The 20651-nt window shown below is 42.4% G+C and overlaps 1 protein-coding gene across 4 annotated transcripts in view; it reads left to right on the forward strand.

The window, feature by feature from the left end:
• The first annotated feature begins 1995 nt into the window (after positions 1–1995).
• LOC140724947 (uncharacterized) overlaps positions 1996–20651 on the forward strand; it is a 52937-nt gene continuing 34281 nt past the window's right edge. Inside the window, exons 1-2 of one of the 4 annotated variants that reach the window (XM_073039799.1) lie at positions 1996–2109; positions 11216–12238. In XM_073039799.1, coding sequence (XP_072895900.1) covers positions 11396–12238 — 843 coding nt within the window. In that variant the 5' untranslated portion in view covers positions 1996–2109; positions 11216–11395. Of the gene's footprint in view, positions 2110–2213; positions 2250–2777; positions 2891–11215; positions 12239–20651 lie in introns of those variants that run through there. The other 3 variants (XM_073039802.1, XM_073039801.1, XM_073039800.1) reach the window with 3 other exon arrangements.

Genomic DNA, 20651 nt, shown 5'->3' on the forward strand with positions numbered 1-20651 from the left:
AAATCCAGGATATTGTTAATAAAGGAATAGCTTAGTGTGCTGGCTATGCTGCTTAGTTTTTACTCTATTTGAGAAGAAATTGAGAAATAAATCATTTTGTGTTGACTAAGTTACTTTCTTGAACAAGGCAGAGATCAAACATATCAGACCTTTTTTATGGGTGATATTGTTATTGTTAATGGTGGGATCTCTTTCGCTGGTTATTCAACTTACTTGGCACAGATTAGTTAAGCTTGTTACCCTAATTAATTGCAAAACTTGATGGGTAATTGATATCCTGATGATAACTTGGAATTAGACGTGTGATGAAGAGACATGCAGGGTCAATGGTTCGCTGCAGTCTTTTTGACAGGCATATTGCAAAATTTGGACCTTATTCATCTGTGTACCAGAGAGCATACTAAATTGTGATGTGACAATAATATATTAACATATAAACACTTCTAAGCTTTAACATGTGTTGGAGAGGCACTAAAGGAGCTGAAAATGCATCGTTAATATCTGGATGATAATCATTTGGAGCCTTGGCCTTGTGGAAACAGACTTTCAGCAAGGTGGTCAAATGGTGGATATCGGGATTAGAGCAGCAGCCGTGCAGATAACGGATCGTTTTCAGCTGGTGATTTCCTACCCACGTACACTCAGTGGCCATTTCATTAGGTACACCGATACGCCTGCTTGATAATGCAAATCAGCCCATCGTGTGGCAGCAACTCAATGCATAAAAGCACACAGACATGGTGAAAAAGTTCAGTTGTTGTTCAGACCAAATATCAGAATGGGAAAGAAGTGTGATCTAAGTGACCTTGACCATGGTGTCAGACAGGATGGTCTGAGTACCTTGGGAACTGCTGATCTCCTGGGATTTTCATGCACAACACTCACTAGAGTTTACAGAAAGTGGTGCAAGAAAACAAAACAAGGAAGATTCCATGAGCATCAGTTCTGGAAGTGAAATGCCTTGTTAATGAGAGAGGTCAGACTGGTTGAAACTGGCAGGAAGGCGATAATGACTCAAATAACCACAGGTTACAACATTGGTATACAGAAGGGCATCTCTGAATGCACAACCCATTGAGCCTTGATATGGAGCAGCAACAGCAGCAGATCAACACTGAACAGTCTGTGGCCACTTTGTTAGGTACATTTTCAAAGCTTTTAGTTCCCAGATGGAGTTGAAAGTATGATGCTATCTGCAGTTTTCATGCAATATAGTAGATGCTTCAGATTGCAGTCAGGTGCTGATGTAGTGCATCACTGTCAGGTATATAATGCCAGGGACAGATTGGAAAATTTAGAACTTAATCGTTCATCTTTTCTTTTTGCACCTGCTGATAAACTTGTATCTAGCCTGTGCATGGGAGTGTGGTATTGCTTTGCTACATGTTTGTTGAATGTAAATACACATCAGGAGCCACTCGCAAAGCCTCAGAATGTGCCACAAATCTGATAGTAATGAGGTAGTAAATCCGTGTAATTAGAAGAAGAAATGCTGGAAATAATTCAGTTATTCAAATAGCACGCTTGTTGACTGGGAAATTATGTTAATGTTTTAGACTAATGCCTTTTCAATAGTACTTGCGAATCACTTTGCTATCTATAAGCAATCTGTTCTAACAGAATAAGTGGTGTTCTTGCTAAATCATCAAGTTGAACAGTCAACCCACTCCCCTCTCCCTCCCCTCCCTCTCCCCTTCCTTCTTCCCCTCCTCCCTGGATACTGTCTAATCTGCTGTGTATTTCCATTGTCTGGCGTAATCTCATATTTCAAACTTCCACATTATTTGATTCGATTGTTCTGATTAGACTCGCGCAGAAAGATAAATGTGATACAACGAGATTGGACACATTTCTGAACGTGGCTAGAATCATTCACCACGATTCGTTGGGCGTTTCAAATGCTGGGACCTTGGACAGGATCACCCAGTGGAATTGTAACAATTGCGGCGCTCCGCTAGGCGGGGCTGGGCAGAGGCCACCCCAGGCTCAGCCGTGGAACGGAGGGCAGAGGCGGAGGAGGGGCATAACAGCAGCGAGGAGTCAGTGGTGGAGGCAGCTGAGAGGGCAGAAGCGGCGGCGGCGACCGACGGATCGCTTGGTCAGCCTCGGGTACGGTAGCACTGTCTGGTTGTGATGGGGCACTTGCTTCCCCGCCGTCGCGGCGCCAGGTCACTGATGATGACGATTTTTTTTTCCAGGTTAAATTGTTACCTCACCGCACGTTCCATACTGGAGGTAACTCGGAGTCGGTGAGGATTACAGTGAGAGTTGTGCGGGTTTAGGATGAATGTAACACCACCCCCCCCCCCCCCCCCCGACGGTTCGCAAACAGTAGGTTTTAAAATGGACATTGGAAAAGTTTAATTACAGAGCCCCCACAGCCTTGACTTCAATCAAAAAGGTTACAAATCCATTCAGTGTTTCGGGAGTGATATGTATCTGCATGTCTTATTTTATCTGAAATACCTTATTTTCTTCCTACTCTGTAAAAGCTGCCGGGCAAGTGGCAAATAGTGGTTGGAAAAGAAACATTATAGATCTCGACATGGGTTAGCCGAGTTGAGCGAACAAGTGTAAAGGGGATCTGCTTGGCCAGGGCAGTTCCTAGCGGAATGATGTCTGTTTTCGACCATCATCATTTTAATTTCACATTCGTGCAATTGCATGAAATTGCATCGTCAGCCGTCTCACTTCCGGGTGTTAAGTAATTCCATACCGCGATCGATCGCGTTTGCCGTGCGTACGCTTGTTCACAGCTTTAAACGATTGGTAACAATCCTTTAGTAGATCAAGATCTAAGGATTTCTGTTTACTGTAGAATACGCGGTTGAAGAGTATGTCACTACGCTGACTTTATTTAGCAACTGGTCAGGTTTTTTGGTGCATGCAGGTAAGTGGGTAAATGTAATTATTTTTGTAACAAATTCGGGTTTAGGTTTAAGGCAAAATAATGGTCCGTTTAATTGAGCATTTTGTGTGTCTGGCTGGGCATAAATAATCTCAACGCTCAAGCCCAGTGATCGAAGGTCTTTATTTTTGAAAAGAGCTGCAGATGGAGGAATGGACAAATATTTTAAAATCACTTTAAGATCAGTTTTCTTTTGCCGAGAGAGCGAGCTGAACTAAAACCAAGAAAACGTTGTATGGTAGCCTTACGAAGGTAGGCCGTTCGGCCCTGTTGGTCCATGCTAACCCAGATGCTCCATCCAGGGTAATTCCATTTCCTGGCTCCTGGCCCATGACCTTCTGAACTTTTCCTATCCATGTACCTGCCCAATTGTCTTTTAAAATTTGTTATTGTACCTGTTTCAACCACTTAACTCTAGCACCTCATTCAACATACAAATTGCCCTTTCCCTGCTCACCTATAGTTCGTTGGGAAATGCTTATTGAATGTGTTTGGGTTCTAAGTTAGAAATCTGGTGCCAGGTTAACTGGAATGCTCTTTGTAAATATTGTGTATGAGCCAGCCAATGTGTGATGTAAAGCATAACGTGCAGATGGTGGTGGTGTTTCTGTATATAGGTGGTAGGACAAGCACTGGATCGCAACAAATCCACTTCTAAGCACATTTACTGGCTATGGATTGTTTAACTGTTGGATAGTGGTTAAATAAGCCAATCAAAGTTAATTTCTTTGCTGGAGGATTGTGAGTGGCTGTTCTTGTCTCGCCTGGACAAGTAAGGAGAATACCATTATACCTCAGTTTGTGCTTTTTACAGATAGGAATGTAGTCGAGGTGTGTCACTTACTGTAGGATATTTATTAACTAACCTGCTTCTGTCCAAGCAGTTAAATTTCTGGTTAAAGGCAGTGAATGGTGTTGATGCTGTAGGTCTGGCTTTGAAGTACAAAGTGCCAAAAAAGTATGAGTAGATCCTCTTAGAAATATGGCTTTTAAGATACATAGAAATTGACCAATAATAGAAAATATTTTGGGTTATTGAAGAGGATTAAGAATTTTAACCAAAATAAAGTCTTGCGCAAATTCTGCATGGGAGATCCTGTCTCGTGAATTTGAGTATTTTGAAGAAGTAACGATAAAGGTCATCGAGGGAAAGGTAGCAGATGTGGTCTGTAACAGATTTCAGCAGGGCCTTTGGTAGGGCTCTATATTGTAGGTTACTCTGGGAGGTTAGATTGCAGGGAGAACCAGCTAACTGGGTACAAGATTGGCTTGATGGTAGGAAGCAAAAGAAGATGGTAAGTTCCAATTTTTGGACCGGAGGCCTGTGATTAGTGGTGTTCCTCGGGGATTCATGCTGAGCACATTATTGTTTGTCGTATCACCAACTCGATTGAGAATATAAAGGTGCGGTTAGTAAATTTGTCGATGACAATAAAACAGGTGGTATTGTAGGTATTGAAGAAGGTTTTCAGGACTTACAAAGAAAGTCAGCCAGGGAACCGGCAAATTGAGTTTAATAAATGGTGTTGCATTTTGGGAAGTCAAACAAGTGGGGCCCTAGGGAGTGATGTAGAAAAGAGAGACCTCGGAGAACGAGTACATAATTCCATGGAAATTGTGTCATAGGTGGACAGGGAGGTGTAGAAGGCTTTTGGCACAATGATTTTCAACAGTCAGAACACTGAGTAGAGGAGCGAGGCTGTTATGTTGTAGAACAAGACATTTTTGATGCCGGACTTCGGGTCGTGTGTTCAGTTCTGCTCACCCTACTATAGGAAAGATGCCATTACGAAGGAAAGAATGCAGAAAGATTTGAGGATGTTGCCAAGACTGGGTTATAGTGATAGTTTGAGCGGGCTAGGGCTTTACTTTTTAAAAACATGGGAGAATGAGATGGTGCATAGGTAAGGTGAATGGTCAGTCTTTTTCTTAGGATGGAGGAACCCGAGACTAGAGGGCCTGGATATAAGGTGAACCTAAGGGGCGGGTTTTGCCATACAGAGGGTGTGGAATGAGCTGCTCGATGCAGACAAGTTGTTGACAGAGGTAAAATAACGTTTAGAAGACATTTGAGCAGGTACAGTACATGGATAGGAATGGTTTGGGTCAAACCAAACCATATTTGCCTATATGGGTCAAATATAGGCAAATTGGACTAGAACAGTTGCACATCTTGATCAACATTGTAAGTTTTCTATCCTGTTCAACTCCGTAAATATTGGTGCGTCTGTCTCAAAATTGCATATATTCGAATAGTCTCCACATCCCTCTAGAGCAGAGAACTGCAAATATTCACAACCTTTGAAAGAAGAAATTCCTCCTTGCTCTAGCTAAAACAGATGAATTTCCAGGTTATCCTATGAGGAGAAATGTCTTTCTCTTTTAAGCCTCTTTGGGATTTCTGACTCCACATTACATCGGGGGCACTGCTAGCGGAGACCGCTCCAGTAGCCAATGTTCAGCCCTGACCCCTGCATATGTGTGGAGTTTACATATTCTCCCTGTGTCCACATGGACTTCCTCCAAGTGCTCTGGTTTCTACCAACTTTGCAAATCTACGTTATTATGAGGGTTTCTAGATTAGTTAGCACTGTAAATTTCTGTGTGTGTAATTATAAGAATGCGGTGAAGGTAAAATAGGTTAGTGTAGGATTAGTGTACAACTGGGTGCCCAATGGTCCTTGTAATGCAAAGGGCAGTTTCCATGCTTTCTTTCTGCTCAACTCTCCCTAAATCCAGTTTCTGTTTGACTCTTATGGCTAAGTTCATGTGGTCAATTTATTTGGGGCACAATCTGTCTTTATAGTTGAACAGCTGGAAAGGTTTGACCAATTTTGGTTTGCATTACACTCAGACCTGAGATCTAGCATTCGATTTCACCAAAAGCAAATTATTGCTGGCATTCCTAATCTCACTAGTTACAGTGGTTCTAAAATTGATCTTGAACAGCTCAAAGGTGTCATGAGTATAAACATGAGCACAAGAGATTCTTTGGATGTTGGAAATCCCGATAAACAGGCACATACAATGCTGGAGGAACTCAGCAGGTCAGACAGCATCTGGAAATGAATGAACAGTCGACGTTTCAGGCTGTGAGCTGTGGTCAGGATTGGAAAGAAAGGGGGAAGAAGCCAGAAAAATGGGGAGGGGGCAGGGGGAGGAGTTCAAGCTGGAAGGGGATAGGTGGAAATGTTAAGGGCTGGAGAAAGAAGAGAGGAGAGTTATCATGGCAGAAAGGGAAGGAGGAGGGATACCAGGGAAAGATGAGGAGAAGAGGTGAGAGAAAGGCCAGAGAGGGGAATTGAAGGGAAGGGGGGTGAAATTACCGGACGCTGGAGAAATTAATGCCCATGCCATCAAGTTGGAGGCTACCCAGACGGAATGTTGCTCATCCATCCTTGTGGAAGAAGATGAGGCCACGGACCAATGTGTTGGAATGAGGATAGGAATTAAAATGACTGGCTGCCAGAAAATTCCGCTCCGTCCACAAAGAGCAAAGGTGCTCCCAGGTTTGCAGGTGAAGTGTTGTCTTATAAGACCATAAGATATAGGAGCTGAAGTGGGCCACTTGGCCCATCGAGTCTGCTCCGTCATTCAGTCCAGTCATCCCCATTCCCCTGCCTTCACCCCATACCTTTTGATACCCTGGCTAATCAAGAACCTGTCTATCTCTGTCTTAAATGCACCCAATAACTTGGCCTCCACAGCCGCTCGTGGCAAGAAATTCGACAGATTTACCACCCTCTGACTAAAGTAATTTCTCTGCATCTCTGTTCTAAATGGACATCCTCCAATCCTGAAGTCGTGCCCTCTTGACCTAGAGTCCCTACCATGGGAAATAACTTTGCCATATCTAATCTGTTCAGGCCTTTTAACATTCGGAATGTTTCTGCAAGATCCCCTCCTCATTCTCCTGAACTCCAGGGAATACAGCCCAAGAGCTGCCAGACATTCCCCGTATGGTAACCCTTTCATTCCTGCAATCATTCTCGAGAATCTTCTCTGAACCCTCTCCATCTGGAAGGTCTGTTTGGTGCCCTGAATGGAGGAGTGGGAGGTGGTGAATGGGCAATTGTAGCACTTCTTCCGTTTGCTGAGGTAAGTGGCGGGAGGGAGATTAGTGGTTAGGGCTGAATGGATAAGGGGATCACGAAGGGAGCGATCCCTGCAGAAGGTGAGGAGAGTGGGGGCTGAGAAAGATAAAGATGTGTTTGGTGGCAGGGTGCTTTTGAACATAGTGGAAGTTACAGAGAATGTGTTGGGTGCAGAGACTCATGGGGTGGTAGGTGAGGACAAGAGGAACTCTATCCCTGTTAAAGCGGCAGGATAATGGGATAAACACGGATTTCCAGGAAATGGGGGGAGATGGAGGTGAGGGCAGCAACAATAGCAGAGGAAGGTAAGCTCTCTCTCTGAAAAAGGAGGACATTTCTGATGTCCTGTAAAGGAAATCCCCATCCTGGGAACAAATATGGCAGAAATGAAGAGTGGGGAGGGGGGTAAGAGAAAAGGGAATGGCAGTTTTACTGGAGACAAGATAGGAAGAGGTCCAGTCATGATTCCCTTGTACATTTGCCCCTCCCCCAATCTCCCTCCTGACATTTATCCCTGAAAGTGGAAGAAGTGCTACATCTTCTCATGTGCCTCTTCCCTCGCCTCCACTCATGGCCCGAAATATTCCTTCCAGGTGAGGCAAAACTTCACCTGCAAATCTTTTTGGGTTGTCTACTCTATCCAGTGCTCCTAATGTAGCCTCCTCCGCACTGGTGAGTCCTGATGGAGGTTGGGGGGCTGCTTTATGGGGCACCTTTAATCCATCCACAAAAAGCAGGATTTCCCGGTGGCTAACCATTTTAATTCCATTCCCCATTCCCATTCCATTATGTGAGTCCATAGCCCTCTCTTCTGCCACTCTCAGATTTGAGGAGCAACACCTCATATTCTGTCCAGGTAGCCTCCAACCTCATAGCATGACCACTGATTTCTCCTGGTAAAATTTCCCCCCTCCCCCTTCTTCAATTCCCCACTCTGTCGTCCCCCCCCCCCCCACTGCTCCTCACCCACCTATCACTTCCCCCTGGTGCCGCTCCACCATCTCTTTCTCCCATACGCCACTCCCTTCTTGTATCAAATTCCTTCTTCTCCAGCCCTTTCCTTTTCCACCTGTCACCTCCCAGTTTCTTGCCTCATCGCTCCTCCACTCACCTATCACCTACTAGCTTGTGCTCCTTCTCCTCTCCCCAGTTACCCCTCAAAACTAAACAATAAGCTTCAAGACCCCGGCCTCAGTGCCTTCTTGAGCCACTGGATCTTCAACTTCCTCTCTTGCAGACCCCATTCAGTTTGGATTGGCAGCTTCACTTCCACAGTCAACATCAGCACTGGTGCAGCACAAGACTGTGCTTAGTTCCTGCTCTATTCAATATTGACTATGAGGCTAAGCACAACTCCAATGCCATATTTAAGTTTTCAAATGACACCACTGTCATTGTCCTTATCAATGGTGGTGATGAATCAGCATATAGGAGGGGGATTGAAAATATGGCTGAGTGGTGCTACAACAACAACCTCTCCTGCAAAGCTGATTATTGACTACAGGAGGTCTATTTGGGGGATCAGAGGTGGAGAGGGTCATCAACTTTAAATTCCTCGGTGTTGTCATTTTCAATGATCTGTCCTGGGTCCCTCACACAAGTACCATCACGAAGAAAGTACAGCAGTGCCTCTACTTTCTCAAAAGTTGATGAAGGTTCCAGGTGTCATCCAAAACTTTGACAGACTTCTATAGATTTGTGGTGGAGAGTATCCTAGCCTGGTATGAAAACACCAATGCCCTTGAATAGAAAACCCTACAGAACGTAGTGGCTATGGCCCAGTCCATCATGGGTAAAGCCCTTCCCACCACTGAGTACATCTGTGTGGAGCACTGTTGAAAGAAAACATCATCCATTATCACGGACCTCCACCATCCAGGCCATGCTCTTTTCTCACTGCTTCCATCAGGAAGGAGGTACAGGAGCCTCAGGATCAGCACCACCAGGTTCAGGAATACTTATTACCCCTCAATCATTAGCTCATGAACCAGAGAGGGTAACTTCACACACCCCATCACTGAACAGTTCCCACAAATACTTCACTGACTTTCAAGGACTCTTTATCTAGTGTTCTCGATTTTTTTTTTTGCTTTTTGTATTGGCACAGTTTGTTCTCTTTTACTTGTTGGTTGTTTGTCTTTCTAGTTGGGTATGATCTTTCATTAATTTGATTTCTCTAACTTCCATTAATGCCCTCCTCCCCTTTGTACCCCATCCCTTATCTATCTATCTATTTATTTATTTATTATCTATCTATCTAGTTATTCCCTTTTTTCTCTCTCTCCCCCTCTCACAATCACTCCTTGCCTGTTCTCCATCTCCCTCTGGTGCTCCCCTCCCCCTTTCTTTCTCCCTGGGCCTCCCGTCCCATGATCCGCTCCCTCTCCAGCTGTGTATCTCTTTTGCCAATCAACTTTACAGCTCTTAGCTTCATCCCTCCCCTTCCTGTCTTCTCCTATCATTTTGGATCTCCCCTTCCCCCTCCCACTTTCAAATCTCTTACTATCTCTTCTTTCAGTTAGTCCTGACGAAAGGTCTCAACCCGAAACGACGACTGTACTTCTTCCTATAGATGCTGCCTGGTCTGCTGTGATCCACCAGCATTTTGTGTTTGTCGCTTTCATTAATTCTATTGTTTCTTGCTATTTACTGTCCATGCCCATAAGAAAGTGAATCTCTGGGTTGTGGTGACAAATATGTACATTGATAATGAATTTACTTTGAATTTTGAAGTTTATTCTGGCATCTTTCCCCTTCCTTTCCAGTCCCGATCAAGGGTCTCAGCCTGAATCCTTGACTGTTTATTCATTTCCATAGATGCTGCCCATGTATAGCCTGAATTTCTTACTCATATTTTTCCAAAGATAAATAATACTTTTCTTTTGAATTCAATTCCATTCATTTGTAATTCCCTTGGTCTTTAAAGCAGAAAATCATATGTTAAAACTTTTTGTTGTCTTACTAAGAGTTGCTGCATTGTCAGAGGTGTTGTCTATTAAATGAAATAGCAAACAAGGCTTTATTTTTATGCAAATATGGGGAAATGGTGCAATGGCCGCATTATGAATACTAAATGTACAATATTTTTATTGTGCTGATTAACATTCTTCCTTTCAAAAGCACCATCAATAACAGATTATTCACTTATAAGTCTACTTATTTTGGTATCAGTGTAAGAAAAATCACACTAAACAGTTCAATGCTAAAATAGAGTAGAAATTATTGATCTGAGGTACTCTGGGGATCTTGCTGGTACAGCTTATCTCTGGCAAGGGTTTCGACTCCCTCCGGCTTTATCAGTGGCTGCCATTGAGAATGTTGAGCTTGATTGTGCTGTTGTGTAAAGCATAGGCAGTATCTTGCCCATCCTGAGTCCTTAAAGGTGGTGGAAAGCTTTTCAAATAGACCATTGGAAGATAGCTATTGTGCTCACTGGAATTTAGAAACTCACTGGAATTTAGAAGATTGAGGGGAGATCTTAATGAAACGTATAAAATTCTAAAGGGATTAGACAGGCTAGATGCAGGAAGATTGTTTCTGATGTTGGGGAAGTCTAGAATGAGGGGTCACAGTTTAAGGATAAAGGGGAAGCCTTTTAGGACCGAGATGAGGAAAAACTTCTTCACACAGAGAGTTGTGAATCTGTGGAATTCTCTGCCACAGGGAACAGTTGAGGCCGGTTCATTGGCTATATTTAAGAGGAAGTTAGATATGGCCCTTGTGGCTAAAGGGATCAGGGGGTATGGAGAGAAAGCAGGTACAGGGTTCTGAGTTGGATGATCAGCCATGATCATACTGAATGGTGGTGCAGGCTCGAAGGGCCGAATGGCCTACTCCTGCACCTATTTTCTATGTTTCTATGTGCCAGAATTGATATTAGCCTGGTTAGAATAGCCCTTTGCTTGCTTTTTAAATTCAGTATCTGATATTACAACAACCTTTCACTTCCTAATGTTTATATTTTTAACAGATGAAGCTAACTACAGTATTAGCATAAATCCTGAAGGTCATGCGAAAGCAATACAATTAGAGACTATTCTATTTAATAATTTAATGTGACTAATCTATAATTGCGAAGTAATATCTATGTTGTGCAAATCCTGTTTTCAAATCATTAATTTTCATAAAGTTACATTATTTTTTACCTCTAAACTAATCTTAGCTGTAAACTTAAAAATAAAATACTGAAAATCATTTTCCATTTTTTCTTCAGAGCAGTTAAGTCCTTCGTGAACCACTTTCAATTTCTGAATGTGTTAAAACTCCAAACTATTATTTTTGAAGACAATGTCCCACCAACATAACTGCTTTTATACTGTGTCGAGAAAGATTACCAGCAGCAATTTTCCAACAAGATGAAGAAAATTAGAATGCAGATATTCTTTCCTGGATCATGGCAGGACACTCCATGAAACTAAAAGAAATAAATGGAAATGTGGAAATTTCTGTTCCATTGGATGACTGTGGATTAGATGTCAGAAATCCATTAGCAAATCACAATTATCTTAAGCCTAAGGGAGCCTTCAAAGGAGAGACAATAAAATTAGATACTAATATATCTTTTGATTCTGAAGCATTGGATTCTCAGGAGTCAAATGTTGCTGGTCATGTAATCTTCATGGAGGATGCTGTTTCAGACGAGAAGCACATCTTAACCGGGGCTGATTCGGTGGAGGACAAACAGAAAAATGTTTTGCCAGAGGAATTACCGAGTGCATTGATGGAGGAAGGAAGTAATGATATATGGAGTGACTTTGCAAGTTATTGTAAACCGTCTCTTGTTCTACATCAGGGTGTTGGTACTTGTGGGTTTCCCGTGATAGAAGAGAATAATTCTGGGGAAGAGCATTCCCTGCAACAGAGCAGCAATGTTTTTAATGACAACTTCAGGAGCCATCATCCTTTTCCCAGCCAGGACCATAAATCTCATACGAGGGATGAATTTGACAATGAATCCAAACTCTCTGTATCAGCAGCCAATGCTTATGCACAATCGGTCAGCACTTCAAAGTTAAACATTTCTAGGGATGCTAACGACAATCCAGGCCAATGCGTTGGTTTTGCAGACTCCACTCTAAAGTGGGCACCATTTGAGAGTAATGGCTGGTTAGTGGAAAGCACCTTTCAGAGTGACTGCAGAGAAACTTCAACTTCGGACTTCGGTGGTGTTCTGTGCCCTACTACCTCGTCACTTTTGCAAATCCAGGAGATTCTCTCTGCAAATTCTGCTTTGAAGGTCAGAATGGCAACTTCTTTTATAAATACTGATTGTCATTGAAATTGGTAAAATGTAATCACAAAAATACTGAAAATGCAATATATCAGGGTAAATGTGTATAAGTTGGAAAACACTCCGATTTTTGAGTGTACCAGCATTTTCTGTATTTTTACCTTATTTCAGGCATCTGCAAAAGGTGTATTTTTGCTGGTAATCCCTGCACTGACTAGGCATCTTCTTTCTCCAAAATTCTTTTAACAGTTTTTAAAATCTTCAGAACTTGTTCTTTCATTATAAGTAAATTAATGATAGCAACAAGGTGTTTCAGTGGAAGTTAAAAATGGAAAATTGCTAATTGAGATTTTGTGACCTACTAGGTGGGAAGTATTAGGAACTGAGTTACAAGGCTGTAAATTCTGGATTACTGGGAATGTCAGGTTAAATTACAAAGCTTATTTGTTAATAACTTGTACTGATGGATTTGCTGTAATCATGCAAAAATGCCCCCAGTAGTCAGGAACAAATTAAATCGTTGCTAGTTTTCAATCTAGTAACTCTTTTCTGTGGATATTAAATCTAGTATCATCACTGAGCAAGAGTGTTATGCCCTTTGGGTATCTAAGTTGTGGATCACAGAATAACCAAATTAAAATTGGCAAATAGTAAGAAATTGGCTGGATGAATAGAAGAGAAACTACTGCCAGATGTCATTGGATAGCATCTGTCTGAAAATGTATTTATAAGACTAATAAGTCCTGTCCATTGAGCCAAGTTCAAGGAGCTAAAAGGAGAATAGAAATTAAACAATGGAATCTATTGAACAAGTTATAGCATTCAAGATTGCAATGGAGAGGAAACCAAGTCTACATCAAAGTGGGAAGTTATACCAAAGTCACTTAAGAGAGAGATTCTGCCTTGAACTACAACCTACATTTCAACACTGACCACCACCAGACCACCCTTCTTCCCCAGACATTGCAGCTAGGAGAGAGCATTCTCTAACCCGGCTACCTTTTTGATTTAATCACTTTAGAGGCTTTTTCCTATCAAATTTGTTTTACTATTGGTCATACTTGTGATTGGCCATGGTTGGTTCAAAACTACTATGGGGTCATAATTGCATGTCGGAGTTTAATAGACGTCCTCTCAGTTCCTCCCATTCACTCCATGACAACCCACAATTAGAAACTGTTTCTGTCTGCTGACTGTGAATATTAATATCCCTTCCATTCACTCTTATCTCAAAATGGTTTTATCATTAGTTTCCAGAACCACCATTGTTCCTCTTTTCAGTTATAGCTTGTTTTGTAATTGGCACCATTTAAAACCAATGTTCCCTCCACAGGGAAGTGGAACTCTGATGGACAGGTGGTGAAGGGGTTGGACTTGAAATCCAGTAGGCATTCCCCGTGCTGGCTTGAACCCTGCTCACAGCGCTAATGCTTTAGGCATCTACTGATGATTTCTGTAAGACGTGCTGCGACACCCCTGCGTACATGGGCTTGTGTCTCCCCCCCCGGGGCCCCGCGCACGTGGGCTTGCGTCTATCCCCTCCTGGCCCCACCCACAAGGGTTTGCGTCTCCCCCCCCCACACCCCCGCCCACGTGGGCTTGCGTCTATCCCTCCCCCCCGGCCCCACGCATGTGGGCTTGCGTCTCTCCCCAACACCCCCGCGCACGTGGGCTTGCATATATGATGTTAAACTGGTCGGCTTAGCCAATGATGGTGATGATGTGCTGTTTTTTGGGGAATGGAAGGAAGGTATTGATAAAAGATTGTATTTACCATGTCAGAGATACCAAGGGTTATATGGGTTATAGAGCAGTTATAGAAACCATCTGTGATTTCTGGTTGGAGTTATTTCGGTGTCTGATTTGAAAGATCCGGAGGTAATGGAATGGAAATGGGTGATAGTTTAGGACAGAGTGGTTCTCTTTAAGTGGAGGGTACCAATGTCGCAAGAGACCCATCTCCTGACTAAGTTGAACTGCATTTGAGTGTGAAAGAAGATGGATAAGAAATTGCAATGAACTGAAGGTTAACTTGGCTTGTTAGCAAGGGGAAGAGCCAACTGACTGGTGTGTCAAATATTCATAGGAGTTATCTGAAGTGTGTGTAATTGACAGAGGAAAGCAAGGTCTAAAATGGTGCTAAATGTGAACACTGGCGCAGTGAAGTCTGCATTGTGGTCTTTAAGCACTGAAGTAAAACCTGTGAGGGCTAGGTATGGGAGAAATAATTCATTTTATGAATTATTTGTGGGGAGCAAAGGGCAAAAACATTAAAGATGCAAGTGATATCAAATAAAAACAAACAATTCTTAACACTCAACAGGTCAGACAGCATCTCAAATTCAAGTTCTAGTTGCTTTTATTGTCATTTCGACCATAAGCTGCTGGTACAGTACACAGTAAAAATGAAACAACGTTCCTCCAGGACCATGGTGCTACATGAAACAACACAAAAACTACACTAGACTATGTGAGACAGCACAAGGCTACACTAGACTATGTAAAACAACATTAAAAACTGCACTGGATTACAGACCTGCACAGGACTACATAAAGTGCACAAAATAGTGCAGGGCAGTACAATAATTAATAAACAAGATAATAGGCACAGTAGAGGGCAAATTACAATGTTAGTCTAGACTCTGAGTATTGAGGAGTCTGATGGCTTGGGGGAAGAAACTATTGCACAGTCTGGTCATGAGAGCCCGAATGCTTCGGTACCTTTTGCCAGACAGCAGGAAGGAGAAGAGTTTGTGTGAGGGGCGCATGGGGTCCTTCACAATGCTGTTAGCTTTGCGGGTGCAGCGTGTGGTGTAAATGTCTGTAATAGTGGGAAGAGAGACCCTGATGATCTTCTCAGCTGACCTCACTATCCGCTGCAGGGTCTTGAGATCTGAGACTGTGCAGTTCTTGAACCAGGCAGTGATGCAGCTGCTCAGGATGCTCTCGATACATCCTCTGTAGAAGGTGGTGACGATGGGGAGTGGGGGACGGACTTTCCTCAGCCTTCACAGTAGAGATGCTGCTGGGCTTTCTTTGCTATGGAGCTGGTGTTGAGGGACCAGGTGAGATTCTCTACCAGGTGAACACCAAGAAATCTGGTGCTCTTAACAATCTCAACGGAGGAGCCGTCAATGTTCAGTGGAGAGTGGTCGCTCCGTGCTCTCCTGAAGTCAACAACCATCTCTTTTATTTTGTTCACGTTTAGAGACAGGGTGTTGGCTCTGCACCAGTCTGTTAGCCGCTGCGCCTCCTCTCTGTAAGCTGACTTGTCGTTCTTGCTGATGAGACCCACCATGGTCGTGTCATCTGTAGCTAGAGAAGTAATTAATGTTTCAGGTCAAATGGGTTTTCAGTCTGAAACATTTCGGTTTCTTTTTCTGCAGATGCAGCTCACCATTATCTTTGCAACATTTTGTTTTTATTTCAGATTTCCAGCATGTGTAGTTTAATTCACTGGATAACTTGCAGTGCCTTGTAAAAGTATTCTACCCCAATCCTTTGTTCACATAAATGAGTGTTAAAACCAAGGATTTTGATCAATGTAACTGAGAATTTTTATTTGTGAATCGCATGCTCCTTTCTCATAATAGAGCCCCAAAATAAGCAGGAAAAATTGTAAAGCATGAAAAATTCAAAATTCAAAAACTAAAATGCCAACAGTTCAAAAGTATTCATTCCGTTGAACCACACCTCATAGCTATTAAAGTCTTTTTGGATAAATCTCTAGTAGCTTTCCACAATGCGATGGAGCAAGATTTGCCCATTACTCCTTACAAATTTGCTCAAGCTGTGCCAGGTTATTCAGGAGCAGCAGTGGACAATAATCTTGTGGTCTTGACAAACGTTCGATTGTGTTAGGGTCGGGACTCTGACTGGGCCAGTCAGGACATCAATTTTCTTCAATTGAGCCACTCAGTGGTTGCTCTGGCAGTGTGGGGACCAACTTCCTCCCCAATTTTAGCTTTCTGGCAGAGGCTAGCAGGTTTTCATCCAGGATTTGAAAGGGGCAGTCTGACCTAGGCAGCATAGCTGTGGTTTCATATTTTTTCCCACATTTTCACAATGGACTGCACTGAACTATGAGGTATGTTCAGTGCCTTTGAGATGGTCTTTGAGAAGCACCCAGATTTGTGCTTCTCTGTCACTTCCCTGACCTGCTTTGAATGCTCGCTCTTTTGTCTTCATTTTGGTTTGGTCTCTTGAAAATCTACCATAATGTTGGACCTTACAGAGGAAAAGGGTATTTATTCAGGTGGAAAATAGCGATTTTCAACATCAACAAATTGGGAGAGTTGTTGAGGTAATATACAGTACTGCACCTGAATAAAGTTAATGTAGTGATTACAGAGGGGAAGAATACTTCTCCAGCCTCCCAATTTTGTCTTTTTTCTTTTTAATAGATTGACAGGTGTTGGAATTTTTCTTTTGATTTGACATGATAAACAATATTTTGTAGATCAGCTCAAAAATCCTAGTTCAATACATTTTAAATTTAGAAAAAGAGATCCTAAATTGTGAAAATAGTTGTGGGGGCTGAATACTTTTTCAAGGCAGTGCGGATCGTCCAGTCAATGCAACTGGACACCATTAGTTCAGTCCATTTTGGGTGTCACTGGCAAAGCCAGTGTTTGTTGCCTGTCTCTGCTCTTGAGAAGGTGGTGATGGGCATCTTCCTTGAACTGAAGGTACTCTCTCTGACCCATTGGGTTGGAAGTACTAGGATTTTCACCCACTGATATTTGAGTAGGGGCAGTGTGTGACTTGGGGGAGCAATGCAATGATGCTTTGAGACACCTCCAAACGCTGTCGTTCATGATTGAAGAGGTTGCAGGGGAAGTGTTGTGAAAGTAGCCAAGCTGAGCGATAGCTTGAGGCTGGTGCACACTGCGGCTACTATAGGTTAATGGTGGAGAGAATTGATGGGTAGTGACTGGGGTTCTAATCATCAGGACTGCTCTGTCCTGAATGGTGCTGAGTTTCTTGGAAGGTGTTGGCCATATGTTCATGAAGAATATTTCACTATACTTCTGACTTGTGTCAAATGCAGTAAAATTCCAGTAATCTAGTTCAGTAGTGCTGGATGACTGGGTGTTACTCCTATTAATGCACAGGCTTCATTTTCATTCTTTTACCTTAATCAGTGAATTTAAAGGGGACAGAGAATCTAGAAATACTCTGGACCCTGCTTCAGCTGAAAACCCACCCGTGTTTCAGAGCTATGAGTCCGAGTTGATAACAGATGACCTGTATGCTTTTATGTTTTCTCTGTTTGAAAATGGCAATGATGGCATTTGCTAAACCATTTGAAGGCACTTAACAGCGAAACACAAGGCACCAGACTGGGTGCAGATGGCAGATTTGTATTCCAGAAGGGTGCCGCTGAACCAGATGTAGCAGTCCTATAACAGTCATTATTACCGGAGTTCTTGTCTTCCCAAGTTCCAGATTATTGACAGTTGGAATTTGAAGTTGGGTCTGTGAATTAACGTCTGGTCACTTTACCACTGTATCCATGTCACTCCTACAACTGTACTATACCGCGGAGAGCATTCTGACTGGCTGCATCACCGCCTGGTATGCGGGGGGGGGGGGGGGCTACTGCACAAGATCGAAATAAGTTGCAGAAAGTTGTAAAATTAGTCATCTCTAGCATGGGCATCAGCCTCTGTAGTATCCAAGACATCTTCAAGGAGCGGTGCCTTAGGAAGGTGACATCCATCATTAAGGATCCCCCCCCCCCAGGACAGAAACCTGAAGGCACACGCTCGGTGATTCAGGGACAGCTTCTTCCCCTCTGCCATCTGATTCCTAAATGGGCATGATCACTACCTCACTACTTTTAATTTTTTTGCACTACTTATTTTGACTTAACTATTAATAGACATATATATATATATATACATACATACACACACACACACCTAAGGTAACTCAGTTTTTCTCTATTTATTATGTATTTCATTGTACTGCTGCCGTAAAGTTAACAAATTTCACGAAATTTGCTGGTGATATTAAATCCGATTCTGATCTTCGTCTGATTGTGAGCTGAAGGAGCTTCATGTTTTCGCTTTGCTTTGCCCAGTTGAACCGTGCCGTATCTATGTAAACTGTGCCTTTCTAATCTGCTCCATTGCATTAACGTTGTATCAAGATCTACATCTCTCCCGATCACAGGAAACACTGTTACACACCTCTGAAAAATGAAACTGTTTTTAGATTGGATCTGACGTGCTTATCCCAAGATTGCACCCATCACTTTGTGAAAATTGGTGCAGGATTAGATCACTCAGCTCATCAATCCATCTCTGCCATTCAGTAAGATCATGATTACAAATTTAAAAACTACACAGCAAACTTGCACAAACTTATTTATAATTATCTATCTACCTCTGCCTTAGAAGCTGTGCTCCCACCCCCTTTGAGGAATCAATCGTCACAGACTTGAAATTCTCTGAATGGGAAAAACAAAACTGCCTCATTCTACCATAATTGAGCAACCCTTTTTTAAATGGAGACCTTTTAGGATCTAGTACGCTTCATAAGAAGATATTTTCACTCTTCAAGCCTAACCTAACCATCTTTTACTCATAAAAGTGGCCAAAAGTTAAGAACAGCACCCTCTGTTATGTTTGGCCAGAATAGTCTTCAGAGATCAACATAGAATTCTATGACTTGGGATGACGTGTTTTCCTCGGTCTACATCAGAACTGGCCAAACTATGTGTGATATATTCAACCGTCTTGGATTTTGAAACTTTAACATTCCTGTAATTGTAAACAATTCTCCTTTTTATTGACTTTATATTTGTTCATGATCTGTCTTGTAACTGTCCGCATTGGCCAGATGAACTCACTTGGTTCACTAACGAATGTATAAACTAGTCTAGTCAGAAATACTCCCTGCATCATATCTATGCCTCTCCCATCCTCCCCAACTTTAACGTGTTTTCTCTTTCACTTTCTGACAAAGGGTCTGTGACCTAAAACATTAATTTTGTTTCCATAAATGCTGTCAGTCTCTGAGTAACCAATTCTTACATATTTCCATTCCAGAAGAAGCCCCTATTTGGCAGTTAGCCAGTCAGTCTTCTATCCACAACAAAATTCTACCTCCTACACTGAGTTACTCTTTCATCCAAAAACTTTACTTTAAATGTCATTGTGCATTTCTCCTCTTCAGCGTCAAGTGAAACTTTAGTCCCTGCAAGTTGAAGTTTGATATTAAATGCTTGGCTGTTAAATATTGAATAGCCACCCTAATTATATTTTCTGTCTCACTGGCTATGTTAGGTTCTTGACGTTGACTGGACTTTTGATAATGGAAGGGTAAACATTCTGGTTGGGTGTTTAGAAAGTGCATAGCTCACTGCTCTGCTCTACACAGCCAAATGCCAGCTATGAATTTGTCAATGACACCACTTGATGGTAGAATCTGATTTTGACGAGAAGGTGTACAGGAGTGAGACATCTTTACTGGCTGAGTACTGTCACAACAGCAGCCTCACACTCAACGGCAGCAAGGCCAATGAATTGATTGGGCATTTCAGGAAGGGGAAGTTGGGAGAACAGTCCTCATTGGGTCAGTGGTGGAAAGGAAAAGTCTGTTTCAAGTTCCTGAGCATCAGTGTCTCAGAGGATCTGTCTTGGGCTGAACATACCAATGCAGTCATGAAGAAGGCACACCAGCTGCTTAACTTTATTAGGAGTTTGAGGAGATTTGATATGACACCAAAAACTCTTTCAAATTTCTTCAGATGTATGGCAAAGAGCTGACTGGTTGTATCACTGCCTGATATGGAGCTTCCAATGCAAAAGATTGCAAGAGGCTGCAGAGAGCTATAGGTGCATTCAGCTTCATCACAAGCACAACCCTCCCTACCAGCAAAGGCATCTTCAAGAGGCAGCGTCCATCATTTAAAACCCTCACCTTCTGGCGCATGTCCTCTTTGTATTACTACTATCAGAGAGGAGGTACAGGAGCCTGAAGACCCACGCTCAAAGTCTTAAGAACAGCTTCTTCCCCTCCACCATCAGATTCCTGAAGAGTCCATGAACACTACCTTGTTATTTGTCTTTTGAGCTATTTATTTATTTTGTAATTTATAGTAATTATTGTTTTGCATTGCACTGCTTCCAGAGAACAACATATTTCATGACATGCGTCACTGGAAAATTTCTAAAAGCTCCGTCTCAAATTGTCTGCTTAGTCCTCAAAATGTAAATGTTGCTGTTTACACCTAATCTGATAAATTCCGGCATGCAGGCTAGATGACTCATTCTTCCTGCTTGAAGAACTGAGTTAAGATGCTCAAAATACACCAATATTTCACTGGTCCGTTCACAGAATTCCCTCAGTCTGTCTTCCAGCGGGGTCATTAACTTAGTTAACATGTACATGCCCCAAACATGGGAATCAA

This window comes from Hemitrygon akajei, chromosome 3, assembly GCF_048418815.1.
Source record: "Hemitrygon akajei chromosome 3, sHemAka1.3, whole genome shotgun sequence".
In the NCBI taxonomy this organism is placed as follows: domain Eukaryota; kingdom Metazoa; phylum Chordata; class Chondrichthyes; order Myliobatiformes; family Dasyatidae; genus Hemitrygon; species Hemitrygon akajei.